The 19,355-nt window shown below is 40.1% G+C and overlaps 2 protein-coding genes across 6 annotated transcripts; one reads left to right on the forward strand and one right to left on the reverse strand.

The window, feature by feature from the left end:
- Positions 1-878: 878 nt before the first annotated feature.
- Positions 879-6,611, reverse strand: cdk5r1b (cyclin dependent kinase 5, regulatory subunit 1b (p35)). Of its 4 annotated transcripts, none has more exons than XM_005453775.4 (3): positions 6,195-6,610; positions 3,780-4,939; positions 879-3,182 (listed from the first exon to the last, which is right to left on the reverse strand). In XM_005453775.4, the coding sequence occupies exons 2-3, from the start codon at positions 4,682-4,684 to the stop codon at positions 3,161-3,163; spliced, it is 927 nt and encodes a 308-aa protein (XP_005453832.1). In that variant the 5' UTR covers positions 4,685-4,939; positions 6,195-6,610; the 3' UTR covers positions 879-3,160. The 4 variants fall into 4 exon arrangements, with proteins under 4 accessions (XP_005453832.1, XP_005453833.1, XP_005453834.1 ...); XM_005453776.4 differs by having other exon boundaries at positions 3,045-3,182; positions 3,780-4,936; positions 6,195-6,611; XM_005453777.4 differs by lacking the exon at positions 6,195-6,610 and adding an exon at positions 5,648-5,849 and having other exon boundaries at positions 3,045-3,182; positions 3,780-4,936.
- A 2,371-nt stretch (positions 6,612-8,982) lies between these two features.
- psmd11b (proteasome 26S subunit, non-ATPase 11b) lies at positions 8,983-18,128 on the forward strand. 2 transcript variants are annotated; one of them, XM_003448661.5, is made up of 13 exons: positions 8,983-9,135; positions 10,184-10,285; positions 11,104-11,300; positions 12,212-12,269; positions 12,562-12,756; positions 14,399-14,543; positions 14,637-14,697; positions 15,055-15,117; positions 15,366-15,491; positions 16,204-16,239; positions 16,351-16,402; positions 16,509-16,651; positions 16,741-18,128. In XM_003448661.5, the coding sequence occupies exons 1-12, from the start codon at positions 9,045-9,047 to the stop codon at positions 16,649-16,651; spliced, it is 1,269 nt and encodes a 422-aa protein (XP_003448709.1). In that variant the 5' UTR covers positions 8,983-9,044; the 3' UTR covers positions 16,741-18,128. The 2 variants fall into 2 exon arrangements, with proteins under 2 accessions (XP_003448709.1, XP_005453836.1); XM_005453779.4 differs by having other exon boundaries at positions 16,746-18,128.
- The last annotated feature ends 1,227 nt before the right edge of the window (positions 18,129-19,355 follow it).

The following is a 19,355-nucleotide window of genomic DNA, read 5'->3' on the forward strand; positions in this document are numbered from 1 at the left end:
AATACTTACAGAATGTTTTTCGCTACAAACTAAAACCTCAATATAGGAATTATTGATCCATCCATCTGTTTTCTTCCACTCATTTAATTCAGCTCTTATAGCAGTTGAGGCAACCCTGGACAAATCACAGATCTATTACAGTATCTAGAAAGTAAACTGTATCTAATTGCTTGACATTTTGAAAATTAATAAAGATTAAAATACAAATAAATATAGCCCTGCAACATTTCTGGGCTACAGCTGCATAGTGCTCAACTGACTTTGTACTTTTGAAATCTTGGAAGCATCACTTATTGATTTGGAAGTCCAGGGAGCGGAAATTCCTGAGTATTTACCACAATTCTCCTCAAGGCTGGGAGACTTATTGATAACAGTTCTGGGCACTTAATTGGTAGTTATTTTGAAGCATTGTTTAAATGAATTTTCAAATAAATGAACCATCTTTGCTGTTGCAGAATTCTTCCATAGACTGCAAGTTAGGCAAGTACCATATGTGTCTGGTATGCAACAAAATTCTTGTCACCACCCATGAGCTAGCTGTCAAGCTACAGCGAAGCTATCGTTTTAGACCAGATTAGATTTTGGTGTTTACTGGGCTGCTTCCAGGGATAAATACACACAAACCTAATAAAGCTCTTTCCCTAAGAAAAAAGATGCTAATATCAGATTTCACACACATTAATCCGCCGCTGGAGGCACAAAAAGACAAACGACGGCCTTGAACGATCAGTGCATTTTATTTTTTTCCATCACAGTACAAAAATAAATTAAAATAAGCAGAAACCAACTAAAAAAAAAAAGTTTCAGTTACAGCAACAGCTTTTTTGTCTTTGTCAGAAAAAAAAGATTTTTTTTTTACTGAATAGCATCAACGCCCCTCCCTCAGCCCATCATGGGAAAAACCGAGTCCTAGTATCAGTGTGGCTGGAGAAAAACAACATGTCACACATTCTTCTGTACAGTTAAAACGCTGTCATTCACACACAAGAGCGCGCGCACACGCACACCTCTTTTCATTCACTCACACGTGCAGCCTTTGACTTTTTTGATTTTAATTACCTTTTTTTATCTACAAAGTACCCAACGAGATACAGAAAAGAACTTGACAGAAATCGTTAACTATCACTTGAGGTTTTTTTTCATATTTTATAAGCTTTTGAAAGTATTTTTTCAAACAACTACTTAATGATGCAAGTGAAAAAACATGGCACATTTCAAGTGGGCATGTGGACAGAGAGAGAAAGAGAAAAAGATTCGGGAGGGGTGTCTGTTTTGAGGCCCTGAATCCCAAATGCCCTGCTTTTTTCTGCTAGAGCAGAAGCCCATCCAAAGTGCGTGTCCCCCTATTGTGCCAGAGCAAATCCCTCTAAATGAACTGTCTTCTCAGCCAGTGTGTGACTCCACATCCACAGCAGAAAAAGCCACAGGTCGTGACTGCCTGAGCTCCTCATTTTCTCTGATTCGCACAAACACAGCGGTGATGAGAGAGAGAGAGAGGATGGGGGGAGGCTTTCATTCTGTGGGAACATGACGAGAGCTTTCTGTTGGCACTGCCAGCTTTTTAGACAGATTTTCAGAATACTGCAAGCTAAAGAAGTTCACACAATTTCTCTTAAGACACCAAACATGGAGCTTATAAAACCAAATACTGTAGCTTATGTAGTAATTGAAGTCATTAGGTTAAAGAATGAGGAATAGTTCAGGTATTCTGCATGCTTTCTGTTTGGTTATTCCATGTCTTTGTAGCTTCTGATTAAAACTGTGATTATTCTTCTGCAGCTTGCCTCATCTCTCTCATCAGAGGCGATGCTGATGGATTATCCTAAAGGGTGAGCTGTGCTTTACTGCAGTCGAGATGCAGGAGTCATTGCGGTTTAATTGATTTATTCCACTGTAAAAATGGTTTGTGCTTTCTGTTACTGATATGTGGGGGACAGCAGGTTGGGATAGCTCCCGATTCAAGTCAGTGTCGCAGGACAAAAGATATTCTCGGGGTGATTCTCATAACTAACAGCTCAGTGTGAGTCAAGGTGTCCTTCGGGATGCCACCTTAGTGATGGTCAGATTTAAGCATGGTTTTGATCTAACGGCTTTTTTTAAAAATTAGATATCCACTGATAAATCCCTGCAACATTCATTAGCATAAACCAGATCAATCTTCATTCCCACCAAAGATAAGCACACCGGCTTTAACCACCAAGCCCCCTTCCCCTCTTCTTCGTGTCCTTTCCTTAAAGTCTCTCATCGCAGTCTCTCATTTACATACAATGTGCCTAAATAATACATAAGTGGCAATAAATTAGGTATCCGTATATTAGTGTGTGATGAAAATCCACCCTTCATTCAACAGCTGGTCAACCAGCACAGAGTTTTCTCAGACTTGTGGGATTTTCATCAAAGATATGGCACTGTTTTAACATTTTCTATGCTGAATCAGAAGCACAAAAACTCAAACGTCATTCCAAAAATGGTTGCAACACAACCTATAACGACAAAAAGTACAAAAAAGAATTTCCCTGGTAAACAAATAGCCTATTTTAGCAAGCATAGCTAAATAAACTAGTGTCACTTTGTTCACAGCATTCTCTAACGCAGATGCAGTTGGTTTACAAATCAAGTAAAAAGAAGAACTGCTCCTGCCCTCCTGGAGACTCTGTAAAGTTGCATGGCACACATGCAAAAATGTTACATTTTTCTAAGTAAAAAAAGAAAAAAGGAAAAAAAATCAAAGAAAACTTGTTCCAGAAAAGCAATAAATAAGCCTCCACAGGTGCAAGCCTCGGAGTAAAACATCCATTAACTTGCTTTATTTTTTTCTAGATGAAAATAAAGTAGGTCTTTCTGAACACACACAACATGACCACTTGTGACTGGCCACATGTCCACTGGCTGTTGTCTTTTCTTTTTTCTTTTTTTTTTATATCAAAAGTCCCACAATGCAGTGCTTATTGCCCATCAGGTCGCTGCAGAGCCGTAAACAGAAACCCACGAAAATATGGATCCAGCACTGATGGCCCCCGCTGTCCTTTCCTTAGATGGCCAGATATGCATACAAAAATGTCCAGTCGTATCTGTTTTAATGGAGAGGACGTGGGTGTTGGCATTCCAGAGAGGCAGGGTTTGCAGCCGGGGGTGCCTGCTCATCCGTGAAGAAAGCCAGTCAGGCAATGGCCCTCACCCTCCTGCAGTAAGTAGGCAGTGCACATCACATCGTCAAACAGTCAGAAGGTCACTGCTGCAGCCTCAGTCCTGTCCACATTCATTGCTGTAGATGTAAGCTTCCTTTTCAAAACAAGTTTTTTCCTTTTTTTTAAGATTTTCAGTATTTTATATAGATATAACATATCTGCATGTTAGCAAAGGATTTACCCAAGTCTGGCATTTCTTTGTTTACGTATAACTGTCAAAAAAAAGAAGAAGAAGAAGCTTTCATTCTTGGGTGTATTCACAATCCATCCTTTGCTGGTTTGGAAATAGTTTTTTTTAAAACCCTAAGCCCCATTTTTTTGGTGACCTTTGTGACCTCAAACACAAAAACATATGAGATAAACACGACCCCTATCAATCCCCCGACCCCCCTCCTTCCATCAATCAGTCCTGCTAGATGCAAAGTTGGTGTGAATGTCAAACACTTCCGAATCAGTCTAGTTTCTCAGCAGTTTGGACGATTATAAATAAAAAGCATCACAAATATTCTAAATCCCAGACTGGAGGTTGCCCCCACCTCCCCACACCTCTTTGCTCCCCCGCCCCAACCCCACCCCCAAGCATCCCCTCACCGGTCCAGGCCGATGAGCAGGCGGCTCCTCTCCTCCTCCTTCTGGCTCTCGTTCTTCAGGTCGGCGAACACTTGAGTGAAGTAGTGCGGGTCGGAGTTGATCTGCAGCATCTTGGCGCTCATCAGGTTGATAATGGACAGGCAGCGGTCCCAGAAGGTCTCCTTGGAGCTCTCAACCAAGAAGGGCTTGAGCGGGTAAGAGATTTCATTGCCCATGTAGGAGTAAGACAGGTAGAGGCAGGTGAGCAGCACGGCTTGCAGCTCGTGCTCCGTGGCCACTTCAGAGGAGACCACATCGCGGCACAGCATGTAGACAAAGACCACATTGGCGGGGGTGATGAATCCCTGGTCCTGCCAACCCTGGAGCAGCAGGGAGCGGTCAACACTGCGCAGCCACAGCACTGGGTCAGTGGGTGACAGGTGCTTCAGCCGGTAACAACGTCGGCACAGAAAGTCCCCAAGGCAGCGCAGCAGCTCACTGGTGGAGGCCTGGACGATCACTCTCTTAGGGGTGCCAGGGGCTACATTGGAGTTTGTCAGGGGGGCCTTCTTGACAGACGATGTCGTTGTGTTGGAGTTCTTGGTGAGAGCTGGAGTGCTCTGATCCTGGGTGAAGGTGGACAGGTTGGCGCATGACTGCGACTTCTTCAGGTTCTCGTTGTTCAGGTGGGTAACGTTGTTCTGATAGGTGCCGTTGGGCTGCACCTTCTTGGAGCCTTTCTTCTTAGCTGACACCGCTACGATCCGCTTCCAGGGGAGCACGTTGATGAGCGAGTGGCGCTTCAGGTTCTTGTCTTTGGCGTTCTTGCTGTTCTGGACAGCTGTGTAGTGGCCCACGGTGGCTGGTCCATCTTCAAACAGAGCCGACTTTCTGTAGCTAGGTGACAAAGATAGCACGGTTCCCATGGTGACTGCAGGGAGGCTTCCAGGGGCTTTAGCCGCACTGGTTCAGAAGAGGTTTGGAAGGGGTGGGGTGGGGAGGATCCTGAGGGTCTCAAAGCCTGGATGTTTCTCGGAGCTGAGAGTCCCAGGCTACAGGCTGCTGCTGGGCATCTAAAGCGCTGGAGGGGATTGTCCTGTAACGAGCTCTCTGAGGGGATTAGAACCACCTTGACTGTTCTATTTCAGCTCCCTGTCAGCGTCTCAGGATGGCCACTGCTGCTGGAAGCAGAAAAGATCAATAATCAGAAACATAATTAGTAAAAGATCACTCCCGTTTAGATTATCAGTGATTTTTTTAAATAGAAGAAAACATTTTTCTTTTCCATCAGATAACAGAACCATCATTCACCTTACATCAGATAATATCACAGATATCTGTTCCACAATGTTTTCATGCACTCTTGTCTGAGTGCTTTATCCGACAATCAGGCTTATTAGCAGTATTGATCCCACTCAGTAAGTGGTGGAATGGATCAGCCTATAGCTTAGGCTCATTAATAAAACGGTATAGACCCCCGCTGCTGCAAATGATCAGCACAATAATCACCTTATAAACGTTTGAGTGTGAAAACGGCGCTTTAGCTGATTCTTATGTGCAGTAGATTATAGAGCATGCAGAGTTATGCACGTGTGATTCAAATGGAATCATGTGTCGTAAATATTTTATAACGGGAGAGCTATATTTTACGGTCAGTGGCGATGAGAGTGAAGCACGCGCCACCCTTCTCGCTAAAATGGAAGACCGGAACGTAAACACCGTAATAACAGGTGAAGGTCGCGTTTGATCAGCGTAAAAAAAAAAAAAAAAAAAACCCCAAACAAACAAACAAACCCCAATGTCACGACAGTGATGTCCGTTAGAATTAGACGAACAAAGACGTGAAGGGATGTTCGCATTTTTTATTTGGACGTTGCTCACTGCAGCACCTTTGAACACGAGAGGCAGTCGGTGGATCGACCTCGCTCTCTTGCGCAGGATGCAAGCTGTTCGATCCATCATTCCAGCGCCCCTGTTATCAGCTATTATCAGCCTCGTGGCTCCGTTGTTTGTTGCGAGAGAGATACCGAAGCATCAGGCGAATGTGCCTCCGCTGGAGTGAAATGAAAGGATTTATTGGCCTGTTCGCCGTGTGCATCGGTTGCTCTCCGTGGTGCTGAAACTGAGCGTCTGCGTCGAAACGAGAACGCTGGTTGTGATAGGCGGTGGCTTTAAAAATGAATTAAATCCTCATCTTTTAAACCTCCCCCGTCCCCGAAAGTGTAACAATGCGTCGATGCATTTGTCTGTCTTCACCTTCACAACCCTTTACTTTCCATTTATAATCATATTGTCTTAATTAGATATCGCTGCGCATTGTTTACACATAAAATGAATCCACAAAAAGTAAAAAAAAAAAAAAAATGCCTGGCTTTCAGCTAGAAAACGAAAAACAAAAAAACAAAAAACAGTCCCCCAGAATCGAAACAAACTTACCAAATCTCCAGCTCAGTGTGGAAATAACTGCGATATCGAGGCGATGCTCCGTGTATCGAGTCTCTTCTTCCCTATGAGGCGCGATTAAAACACGAAACCATCTCGCACGATATGAATGCAACAAAGAACGTAATCCGAGCTGAGTTTAAAAATATATAGTTGTGTATCAAGCAGCGCATAAACACGCGCCTGCTGTCGGCGGTGCGCAGACGACGGCAGGCAGTTGTGGAATGGATGCTTGGATGAAGATGTGCTTGCTCCTGGTCCTCTTGGCCGTGAGATGCGGATGCTGCGAGGGCTGATGTTGTGTTGTGTCACTGACTGTGTGAGGATGGTTGACGCAAAGGCGGTGGTGGGGCGCCGCTCTGCGCTCTGTGCGCGGTGTTGTTTCTGCTGGAAAACCACTCCGCCTGTAGCCACACACTCACACACACACAGCAGGTGCTGAAAATGAACCCGATGAACTCTTAGCATGTTTTTCTCGTGGCACCCTATAGCACCTGCATAACCAAAGCAACAGCACTCATCTGGAAGTACCTCTCCGCCTACTTATGATGTGAGCATAGCCCCGGGTTTGCAAGGCTGTTGTGAATATAGGTCCATTGTACAGCCTGCCTGATTGTCAGATTTTAATGTCCATACCGTGTTGTATATTTCAAAGGGCTATTTTTACAGTAACTTGCTGTAGAAACCCAACTGTATTGTATTTATTTATTACAAATCTTTATATTGAAATCGATTTATTCTTATTTTATTTATTTTTAGATAAAGATAAAATATTTGCCATTTGTACATATGCACTTGATCTGCATAACCAGTCTTCTGTAAAGCTTATAGAGTCAGAGTCAAATGAATACAAATATATATTCAAGTATAAAACAAAGTGCAAACCGAGGTAAAGTAGTGTTTCTTTTTTAAATACATAAAGATAAGAAAGAAAGAAAGTGTTAAGTAACTGTGTAGATTTTATACTTTTATGCATTATTTAACCTTTATATAACCAGTAAGTCCTTTGAGATTAAAATCTCTTTCTCAAGAAAGACCTGACCAATGCACACCTTTACAACGTTAAAATGATCAGATAACAAAAAAAGAGAAAGAAACGAAAAAGAAAGCAAATTTATCCATTTCCACTGCATGTTGAACAGAAATCAGTCATATTGTGACAAATACAATATGGTTAGAGAAATACAGAGGGGGAAAAGGCTTTGCAAGTTATAGTCGAAAGTGCAAACATTATCCTGCCAAGTGTTTTCTTTATCAAGCTTGGTGAGTGTGGATGTGGCCAGCAGCATCTAACATACTTAATCATTTTGTTGTAGGACTGTAGGATATATTATACTGATTAGATTAAATTACCATAGCTTTTCTCCATGTGTGGAAATAATTGTCTTTTCTGAAGTGATCACAGCAATAATCTAGGCAGATTTAAGGCTTTGTGTGTCACATGCCTCTCTCAAACATTAAAAAACACACAGTAAAAAATGCAGTAGATTCTTTAAAAAAACAAAACAATAAAGCACTTTTGTAGAGAGGGTGAGATCATGCAAAACTCTCAAGAGGCAATGTAATCTAAAGTTTTTAATCAGAAAGTAGGTTTTGTGTACTGTGTACTGTGAAAAATAGAGTTAGTATCCATAGAATTCAGCTTAATTTGTCACCTCGCGCCGCTTTGTAATGCAAGATAATGAAAAGATCAGCATTAGAGTGCAAACCCCAACAATGATGAATCCCTGTTAGCACAATTTGGCAACAGTGGGAAGGAAGAACTTCCTTTTTAACAGGAGACCTCTGGCAGAACCAGGCTCAGGGAGAGGCAGCATCTGCCACAGCTGGTTTTGGTGTGAGGGAAAAGATAGGAGAAAAAGGAGAACATTGAGAGACAAGAACAAAACACAAACTATGAGAGACAGAAGACAACAGTTATTGACATGCAGTAAATTTAATGACATGTAGTTGAGTGAGTAAGAGAAGCTCAGTGGGTTATGGGAAGTCCCGCAGCAGCCTCTACAAAAATGTCTAATAGTGTAGGCTGTAATTTGGGCAGACATTATTTCATTTATTTTTGATAAATAACCATTATTATCATTGTGGGCCACACATTGGTTAAAAACCTGACCAGACTTCTAGTGCATGTTCTTTGGATGGGCTATTTCCTGCAGTGGTGTCAGTGGTTTAGCAGGGAAGGTATTTGTATATGTTTTTCCACTTAGAATACGCTTCAGCAAGAGTACAGACTGAATATCAGCACACATTTAGGGACCTAAAGAGACCTGGATATTACGCCGGGGTAATTTTGCACTAAATAAAAATAGAATTGCATGATTTTAATCCATGAGAAACACATCAAATAGACCACTTTAATGTTTTATCAGTTTTTAGACTCTGTCCCCCAAACTGATATCAGAATAACACAGTTCACTAGGGATGATCGTTCTTAGGGCGGCATCTAGCCACGAAGCACTCTGAAAGGGATCACCTTTTAAAATGAACTTTAAAATGGAATAGAAAATAAAATAGAAAAATAAACAGAACTCTAAAAACTGTAGCCAAAGTTAAAAAACTGAATACGTCATCAAAAGTGACACTTAGATTTCTCACGGCTGGTAGAAGTGAAGACGAAATGGATCCAAGATTCTCAGTTATTGTGGGGAAAAAATTGTCATGGGCAGAAATAAGAACTAGTTTTTATTTTTTTAATTTTTAAATACCGTAACAAAGGAATTTGATGACTACAGTTCCCATTATTCCTTTCAATCCCGACATGCAAGATGTACAGTGGCGTCACAGGCGTTTGGTAACGTAGTCCCCGCACGTATTTTTCATTCAGGCAGCATTTGAATAAGGAAGATGGCGGCTGCAGCGGTGGTTGAGTTTCAGAGAGCTCAGTCTCTCATTAGCACGGATCGCAACGCCTCTATCGACATCCTACATTCAATAGGTGAGTCTTAGGCTGGTGTTTTGAGGTGAATATCATCCCATTCACTACTGTAATGAATGATTTTACAGTTAGTGTGAGGCGGCGGGGTTAGCATGTAGCTAGTGGCTTTGAATAGCTGGAGCCGGTGGTGTGCCGTGCTGACTCACTGTAGAACGGTGGCTAACGGGAATTGCTAGCTGGTGGATGTTAGCTCGTTAGCACCATTGCTAACTCTAGGCCTAGCCATGAAATGTGTCTGTTGGTGGTTGTCAGAATTGTGTATGAGTTCCACTGTGTGTGTGTTGGAGCTGTCACACTGAGCACAGTTCTCATTAACCCAACTAAAGACTGTCATGTTAGCATAGATAGTGTTGAGGCTAACATTAGCCTGTTATCAAAAGCCTGTCATCAACACAGTGAAAAGCAGCTACCTTATAAAGCGAGAGGACCTATAACCTGTTTCATAATCAGCTGGACCTCTATAAATAACTAAATGATGGTGTAAACACACGAGTAGTGGTAAAGAGTTCTTACATTTCCCACAACAGGCATAGCTGTCCCCAATCTGCCTTGTCACACCAGCCTACTAGCTGGCAAGATGTCCTTTTCTCTTGTTTACCTCTAAGGAACGTATGTTCTTTCCACCTGTATAGCTCTAGTGTCAGTGCTAAAGTGATTAAATGCTCAATTCCCCAGAAACTGCTCAGAGGGGCAAAATCATTTCATAGTTATTAAGCCACAAATTGACTGTTTCCTCAGGATTTTTTTTTCTTTAGTAAATTAGTTGGATTTTGGAGATGGTGATGGGACTAAGATATCTCAGTTTTGTCCTGCACAGCTTTGGCATTTCAAAAGTATTTCAAAGGATTTGGTTATCGAGGATTTTATAGAACCAAGAAAAATATTTCAATATTTTTGGTTAAACTGTTTATGTCACATGACAAATCACAAGATGGGACTGTGTATTGTTATAATAAAGTGTGGATCACTATGCGTGTTTGTAAATGTACTTACCTCATAGTTAATATTTTAATATTTTTTTCTCATGTGAACTTGTTCTGTTTATCAGTGAGAAGAGATGTTCAAGAGAACGATGAGGAAGCGGTTAGAGTTAAAGAACAAAGCATCCTGGAGCTGGGCACGCTGCTGGCAAAGACGGGACAAGCTGCAGGTAATGTTCAAAGACATTCTGTGTACTTTTTATGTTTGGCTAAAACCTGGGTCCTGTTCCAGAAAACAGTTTCAATAAACTCTGAGTCTAGACCTAAACTCTGAATTGATTTACTCTAACATGAGAAAAGTTCAGCTTCCAGAAAAGCTCATCTGAGTTAGTTCAATTGACTTTAAATAGATTAAGTTTCTCGGTAAGTGTGTGCTTAAGTAACAGCAGTCAGGAAATAACGAGCAGAGCCTCCGTTAAAATCCAGTGGACCGAATAATCTAAATGCATGTCAGTGTGGACTGTGACATTTGTCTTACAAAACAGGGCAGGAGAAAAGACTAATTTTAATCAGCTTGGTCCACTCAGTCAAAATTTAATAGACAACAAAGCTGGAGTCTCACCAAACTATGTGATTAAAAAAAAAAAATAATAATAATTTTGCAGTCTGACAGGGGTGAAATTCAAGTTACATCAACTGAATATAAAAAAATAAACCATACAGATAATGGTTAGATCTATTAAGAATATCTCACTGGGATTTCAGCATTTGTAGTGTGAACTTGTGCTGATCTGATAAGAGCTCTTATAGCTGCTTTAGGTGCAGGAGGTGCCAATCAGAGAGAAAACCTGCCAGTGAGCAAGTTAGGTTCACAATCTGTTTAGGTTATACGTCTTTTTGCAACAAAAAACTCAGTTTCCCTCATTGCAGGGTTAACAAAATGAGTTTTCACTAAACATGTTGCAGGGCGCTGCTCAGACTAAGAGATGTTGTCATATAAATGTTTTTGCCCCTAGTTTTGAATAAGTTCTTTTGTTTTTGTCCACAGAACTTGGTGGACTCCTGAAATTTGTGAGGCCTTTCCTGATGTCCATCAGTAAGGCAAAGGCGGCTCGGCTCGTCCGCTCTCTGTTAGATCTATTCCTTGACATGGAAGCAGCAACGGGGCAGGAGGTGGAGCTGTGTCTTGAATGCATTGAATGGGCCAAGGCTGAGAAGAGGACCTTCCTACGACAAGCTCTGGAGGTAAAAAGATGTCTAGCATAGGCTTGTGGGTGCCATCAGGTAAAACCTGAAATGTGTAAGCCCATACATACTTTGTCCAAACCATGTATGACAGCAGAAAAGTGTTAAAACAGTGCTACGAAGTCTTTTTCCTGAACTCTATCACTTTTACACCAGATGTGGCCTTTCTACTTTATAAAAGGAAGGGGAAAGATAACTGGATTAAGTGGGGGATTATTTTGTATTTTGGAAGTTTGATAGTAAAGATCTCCAGAGCAGTAAAAGCAACAAATTGCAGTACATGAATTGTGCCATTCTGATAGAAGAGGAGTATAAAGATGGTTATTGGATTTGTCATAAATGAAGTTATTGCTAGCTGATATATTTGTCCTCCCACCTGACCTCACTTAGTGCTGACATGGAACACAGTTTATGAGTAATGATAGTGAAAACAAAGAAATACGATATCCCCAAACATAAATAGCAGCTGTGGGAGAGATCAGATTTAATGCATTCTGACTCATGGAGTGGGAGACGCTGTGATTTCAGACAGATAATGATGGAGCGATTGGTTGTGCAATGCCACCACTCTGACTCTGAGATGAACCTGGATGAAAACAGGAAACCTATGAATCCTTTACCTTTGCCTGAAGAGGATGACAGTTGTAGTTGTAATTTACAGCAATTATTGGAAAGCTAATAAAATGCTCATGGTGTGATTTCTTGATGCTTGGTGCGGAGCTCGATATGATACCTGCAAGAAACAGTCTGATACCACTTACAACCAGATGTTTTCATCATCAAAATGCTGTCGAAGTTAAGATTAGTCTGATGGAATTAATAAAGGGTACGATTCTCTCATTAGTTGTTTCTTATAACTGCTTCCTGCCACAGCTGTTCTCAGCTCGTCTAACAGCTTCTCATTCTTTCAGGCACGACTGATCTCGCTCTATTTTGACACCAAAAGATACCAGGAGGCCTTGGCTCTTGGTGAGTGTTTACAGATCCTTTTTAACATTTTTATGTTTTGGGTGAATAGCAATGTCTGTCTTCTACCACAGAGATATTTGGCAAGAAATCTTTCATTCTTCTTGTGCTAAATTTAAAAAGTTAATGCTTCACTAACATACTTCATAAATAAGGGGTTATGGGAGGAAATTGAGAAGCACATATCAGGACTATAATTGTGCATTCATCCCCAGGCAATTACATAATTTTGAACAAAGTTATTGCAGCAGCTGGTGTACACGATATTAACACAGATTTGCCCTCTTACCCTCAGGCTCCCAGCTGCTGCAGGAGCTGAAAAAGATGGATGACAAAGCTCTTCTGGTGGAGGTGCAGCTGCTTGAAAGTAAGACATACCACGCCCTCAGTAACCTGCCCAAGGCCCGTGCAGCCCTCACTTCAGCCAGAACCACCGCCAACGCCATTTACTGTCCTCCAAAGCTCCAGGCAGCTCTGGACATGCAGTCAGGTAAGAGTTACCAAAGTCTTACCTGGAATAACTTTCTGTCTGGGCGAATTAACAAAAGGGGAGACTTTTTTTTCCTTCATTTTTTTATTCATCAAGATGCAGGATTGTAAAGGCCAGGTTCACACTTGACCGGCTGTTTACTGTTCAGAGGATGCTGAATATTTCTTGCATGGGGCTGAAACGGTTAATAAAGCAAATGGATATAACAGCTAATGAATGGTGTGCTCATCCATTCAGGTGTAGAAGGTAACTGAACAGACTACATAATATTATACCTCTGTCTGAAGGTACATCATCCATGCTCTGCTCAGTAGAAACGCAATGATCCGATACTAGCAAAAAAACCCGATTCAGAAAAAGTAATAATGAGCCTAAACAGTCACTCTCAATAACTAGCGAAAAAAGAGGTGTCAGATTTAACACTGATGATACTTGGAAAATGTTGCAAGGGTTAGTTTCACATTTTTACAGTAAAATGAACAACTTAGTTGTTCAGAGGAGGGGAAAGGACTGCATTGGACTGATGTCAGCAGATGCTCTGACGATGTGAGATCAGCACGGTTATCTGGCTTTTTAAGTCATCCTTTCCTGTAACACTACCATGTAAAAATTCAAATATTGTCATTGATAGAATCTTTTATGTTATTCGATTGCATAAGTTGAATATGTGGAAAAATTAGTCCCTGTTGTCTACCATGTTGTCCTCTTTTGGTTCAGTCATTGAGTAGTGCCAGGCATACCGTAAATCTTTGACAAGATGCCCTTTTCTAGAGTTTAATATTGTTTGATAGGATCTCATAGTAAATGGTAATTTTCTGGCCTTTTTTCCTTTTCCTCAGTTTCAGCTTTATTTACAAAAAAGGCACATTTTTCTATCCTTGTTAAGTTGAATGATGTTATAGTGGTTTAGAGTAATAAAATGTTGATGTAGATGGTGCTGCACCATCATTTTTACCCTTATTAACAATTATTTTGTGTTTTAATAACATAAAGCAGGTCTTTTCTTGACAGGTGCATAACAATTTTAGATTTGATCTCCAGTGCCTCTAATGTTACGGTTATGAGTATCTGAAAACCACAGTTTCTGATGTTGAAGCCAGAAGAGCTTGGAGGCAAGATCTTATCATATTTATTCATGGCTATAAATGGCGGAGTAGATTAATACAGTAGAGCTTTTCTAGTCTTATAAACAGTTTAAAGCAGTTTGCACCAAAAGCTGCATTCATGCAGCCCTTTTACGATTGCATACATACTCATGACACATCTGGGATGTTTTTGACATTCAGTCTTGTCTTCATGGCAAAATACAGACTTGAGGTGCTTGGGATCATACTGCTAACCTCCTGATTACAGGATGGCTGACTAAATTCTTAGACTTAGCTGCCCAACACAATATGACCTGAAAAAATGACTCAACATGATCATTTCTTTTGTACTTTACAGCTTTATGATTAAGTTGTCCGTGTCGGGCAACACCCAGAGAAGCTCAGCACATGGTGGTTTTAATACTCTTTGGAGTCATGCAGTCATATGGCAGCCTCAGCCCTGCAAGTTTTTGTTGAAGCATGACATACTTCACTGTTGTGGGTTTTTGTTTTTGTCTGAAATGGTAACTGTCATGCTGTTGTCATCTCTGATGCAGGGATCATCCATGCAGCAGAGGAGAAAGACTGGAAGACGGCCTACTCCTACTTCTTTGAGGCCTTCGAGGGTTACGACTCTATCGACAGCCCCAGAGCCATCACAGCACTCAAATACATGCTCCTGTGCAAAATTGTACTCAACTCGTAAGTAGTACTTGTACTGTTTTACAGTAATACGTGATACTAAACACTCTTTTCAAAAGTCTAATGTATGTATTTATTACTTGACTCTTTTAGGCCAGAGGAGGTACAAGCCCTGATCAGCGGTAAACTGGGCCTCAGATACACAGGCAGACAGGCAAGTACAAGCTGTCACTGGATTTTTATCCAAACACTGAAAGAATCACAAATGCTGCAAACCATTGTTTGAACTAAATACAATAGAAATATCAGTTGTGGATTGCACACTAAAGCTGCTGCTTTGTGAATAAAGGTGTAATAAATGTGTAATTTAGGTGAAGCACACGGTTTTTGTGCGAGTGCTGCAGAATTTTAATCAAATCTTTGATAAATATTTGAATTTAAATAAATGTGTTGGTGTGTTTCAGTGGAAAATGACCTTCGCTGTAACTACCAGATATTTCTTAGTTTTGTGTGGGTGTTTCATTATTAAAAAAAATATTAATATTTTATTTTCTCATCTTATTATTTGTAGACAGAAGCATTGAAATGTGTAGCCCAGGCCAGCAAGAACAGATCATTAGCAGACTTTGAAAAGGTAAGAATGCTTTTAGCATGATCAAATTTTGCCCCGTGGCTTTACGTAAAGATAAGGAAACACACATTTTGTCATTTTGATCTCTTTGGTCTCACATTTGTCAGCTGAGGGTGACGTGGCACACTCAGAAGTTAACATTAGGTCCTCGATTTTCATTTTGAAGGATTAAAACTTTAACGTTGTGTATCTTTGTGCCTTGTTGTTTGACAATTTAAAGTTTTCCTAAGTTAGAGTTTGGCATGTTCCAGGCCCTCACAGAGTACAGAGCAGAGCTGCGGGACGACCCCATCATCAACACTCACCTGGCCAAGCTGTACGACAACCTGCTGGAACAAAACCTCATCCGAGTCATTGAACCATTTTCCAGAGTGCAGGTGAGGACATGCAAGGCTCAGGTGTATATAGGAAACCCACCACTGTAATACAAAATGTGAAAACTTACCAATCGGTCCTAAAACTTGACATTTGCTGAAAAGTAAAGTTGTATTTGTGTCTTTGAGGAAAAAACATCTCATAACATGGGATCATTGTAAATACAGCCGCTAGCAGACTTTGTTGCACTGGCAGCCACGAAAGCCACGCTCTGCTTTTCTGAGTTAATGCGATACCATCTTTTGGCCTGAAAGCTTGATTTTATAAGCAATAATGCTCCCCCTTCCCCTGCTGCTTGGTTTATTACACTTTCATTTTGGTGAAAACTTTGGGAGATACTGGTGTCTTTGTCTCTAGAGTCACTGCATAACTGCGTGAATATATTTTAGATGCATCACCTTATTTCCCAAAGTATATCAGTTTGAGTGATCCTGGAGAAACCCTGCAATATCTAGAAATGGGACACGGACACACTGTGGACTATTAGCATGATGAGGCAGCTACATTAAAAGCCTTTCTATTTGATTTAACTCTTGTGCTAATCATACAGTTTATACTACGTATTTCTATCAAACAATAGAAGCTGAAGTCTGCGTGACTGCAACGTGTCTTTTACTTAATACTAGTACAGACTGATATTATTGTTTGTTCTTCATCACAACTGAAAAATGTATAATTAAGACCTGTATTTAATTTGTGTCCTTCGGTTTTCAGATAGAACACATATCAGGTCTAATCAAACTATCTAAGGTAAGTGTTGCTGCATTTTGGATTTATTATTTTATTTTTAAATTTTTTTAAGCTAACATTCAGTCTTGTGTATCTCAGGTCATTTTTAATTCCCCATCTTTATCTCTTTAGGGCGATGTTGAGAGGAAATTATCACAAATGATTCTGGACAAAAAGTTTCACGGTAATTGTGTTGTTGCATTTTTTTATTTTTTTTTTTAAATTTAAAGTATTTCACAAAGCTATACTCGGCAGTCTGCTGTAATACTTTTTTTTGCACGCCGCCTTAGGAATCCTCGACCAAGGTGAAGGTGTTTTGATCATATTTGACGAACCCCCAGTGGACAAAACATACGAAGCAGCTTTGGAAACAATTCAGAACATGAGCAAAGTCGTGGATTCGCTTTACAACAAAGCCAAGAAGCTGACATAGGTGAGTAAAATTAAAGGATTCGGTTATATGTGCAGTCTTCTTTCTCTCGTCTAAACCTATTTTTCTTGTTTGTTTTTAAACCCCCTCAGAGCAGATCACTGCAGCAGTGAGATGGAGAAACTGTGTGTTTGACCAGCGTGTGCAACATTTTCAGAGGGGACAAGGGAGAGCAACAGGAAGTCCCACAAACTGCAACAAAACAGGATCCCCCACCATCAAACCCTCCCCCCTCTCTACCCCTCCTCCACGGACAATTTCATCACTTCTTTTTTTCCTTTTCTTTTTATTCTTTTTAATTTTGATATCTCTTCAGGATTCTGTATAACACTCAGCGGCCATATCAGGCCATCAGGGAATATTGTACAACCACAATAAAAAAAAGATGGAAAGGTTTAAGAATATATATATGTTTATATCTGCTGTAAGGTTCGGCCTGCCAAGCCTTAAAGCTGACTCCACTGCAACCTCAAAGGTGCAACTTTGACCTCTGTGGCCTCGGGCTCTGCGAGGCTTTCTCCTACTCCATATCTTTCAGAAGCACACTGTTCAGTTTTTTGGAAGGTTGGGATGCTCCTTGGAGTGCTGATTTTTAGCCCAAGAGCTCCCTCTAGCTCTTTTTTTCCCCCCCTCCTCCTCGCCATATCAATGCCAACAGTTAGTCCCCTCTGTATTTCAGATATGTATTAAACACTTTCTTTGTTTTTGGTTTTTGTGTTTTCCTTTTTTTTTCTTTTTTTTAAAAAAAAGGAAATCAGATGGTTGCCACGTCTGCCCCTCCTGCTATTATAAGTTTCTAGAACGGACAGGATGCCATTTCACCACTAGTGCCATGTTTTCGGCGCTTCTGTTTGCCTCAGTGTTTGGGTGCAATGAGATCGCAGGGTAGAGGTGGAGATCATCGCCTCTGAGCGTCTGTGAGTTAACCCGGGTGAACAATTCTCCATTGTTAGTTCCTAGCACTAGTGTGGTATGCTAGCAACCAAACAATTTATATGGTTTTGATTTGGTTTTTGATTTTTTTTTCCTTTTCTCGTTTTGTTTTTCTCTTATAAAGACATTTTCGAAAATAAATATTTTGTATTTTAAGGATTTTGTCTTGTCTCTTGCAAAAAAGAAGAAAAAAATGTCGATTATTTGGGCCAATGGAGCTAGTTTGTTAACCACTAAGCTGCATGAGGTGGTTAGTAGGCTGGTGTTTCATGTTGCAAAATTCTCTGACATGCATTTAATGATGGTAGAGTATCCCAGATGATGTATACGTTAGCAAATGTCTTCTTTTTTTTTCCTTTTTTTTAAAAGAAGAGGTGTTTACATTAAAAAAAATTAAAATTACTCCAAAAATGGAGATGTTAACACCCTAAGAATGAGACTACACCTTTGTGTGCTGCTCTGTCAGTAACAACTTTACATCAAAGGGCATTAAATCCATTTTTCTAATGGCTTTGATTTTCATTTTGCTCTTTTTTTTTCACTAAAAGTAATTTGTTTTATCACATTGAATTAACCTTTCCTATGATTCTAAGCAAGATTTATTTCTTTTCATCAAAAAACAAGAAGCACAAGTCGTTACTGTAGCTGTCATGATAATTAAGAGTTCCAGATCAAACACTACATCATTGTGAGAAACTTTGGATCCCCTCGCAGCATTTCTACAGATTTTTTTTAAAACAGATTTTCCACATCTGAAATAAAGATTTTCATTTGCCTTTGAAATTTAAACATCTTGTTCTCCAGCTTATATTTTCATAAATAAATTTTTTTGCTGTCCACGTGATTTGAAGTTATATTTAAGTTTCTATAACTCATAGAACAAGACATTGTTATCAAATTGCACATTTATAGTAGTTCTTTATTAGAAGAAAGGTTACTAATGAATATAGTTTTTCACGTGGAAACGGTATAATTCCCAGAGCAGACAGATCATACACTCACTGGACACTTACATATGCATTTTCCCCTTAAAACAGCCTTATTGCTAAGTAGCACAGGTTGAACAAGCTGCTGAAAACAATCCTCAGATATTTTGGTCAATACTGACATGACCGCATCATATCAACAGTTCCTGCAGAGTTCTCGGCTGCACGTCCGTGATGTAAATCTCTCCCCTCCACCACATCCCAAAATTGCTCTACTGCACTGAGAAGTTATCTTCATCTACAGAAACTAGTTTGAGAAAACAAAACAAAAAAGTTTCACACATTATCTTCTTCACAGAATCCACAATCCATCAGACTTAGATAGCACATTTACATTTTTACATTTAGCCACATTTTTTTGTTCTTTTCTCCCATATTTCTTGTTCCCAGTGATAGTAATGCTTATATGTTTAATATGTGTTTTCACCTTTATATTACAAATTACAATGTTGTACATCCACAAATTGATTTTTTAATATCTGATTTCCTAAAACATTTATTTCTTCAACGCCATTATGTTTTATTATAGCTGGACCTAGGACAAGATACGCCTGGTCCAAGGGCTACATAACTTTTGATATCCCTAAATAATATCCCAGTTTGAAATTTCTGAGGGTTTCTAATATGAAAGGAAAACACAGACATAATGAAAACTGAAGACTATAATTTAAAACTAAGTCTAAACCCAGCCTAATGTTATTGTGGATCATTTTTTCCCATATATAAAAGATTTTGCTTTATCTATTATCTGACACATCCTTTTTTTGTCACCTTGGAGCAATCCAACC

Source organism: Oreochromis niloticus, linkage group LG8 (assembly GCF_001858045.2).
Source record: "Oreochromis niloticus isolate F11D_XX linkage group LG8, O_niloticus_UMD_NMBU, whole genome shotgun sequence".
NCBI classification, from domain to species: domain Eukaryota; kingdom Metazoa; phylum Chordata; class Actinopteri; order Cichliformes; family Cichlidae; genus Oreochromis; species Oreochromis niloticus.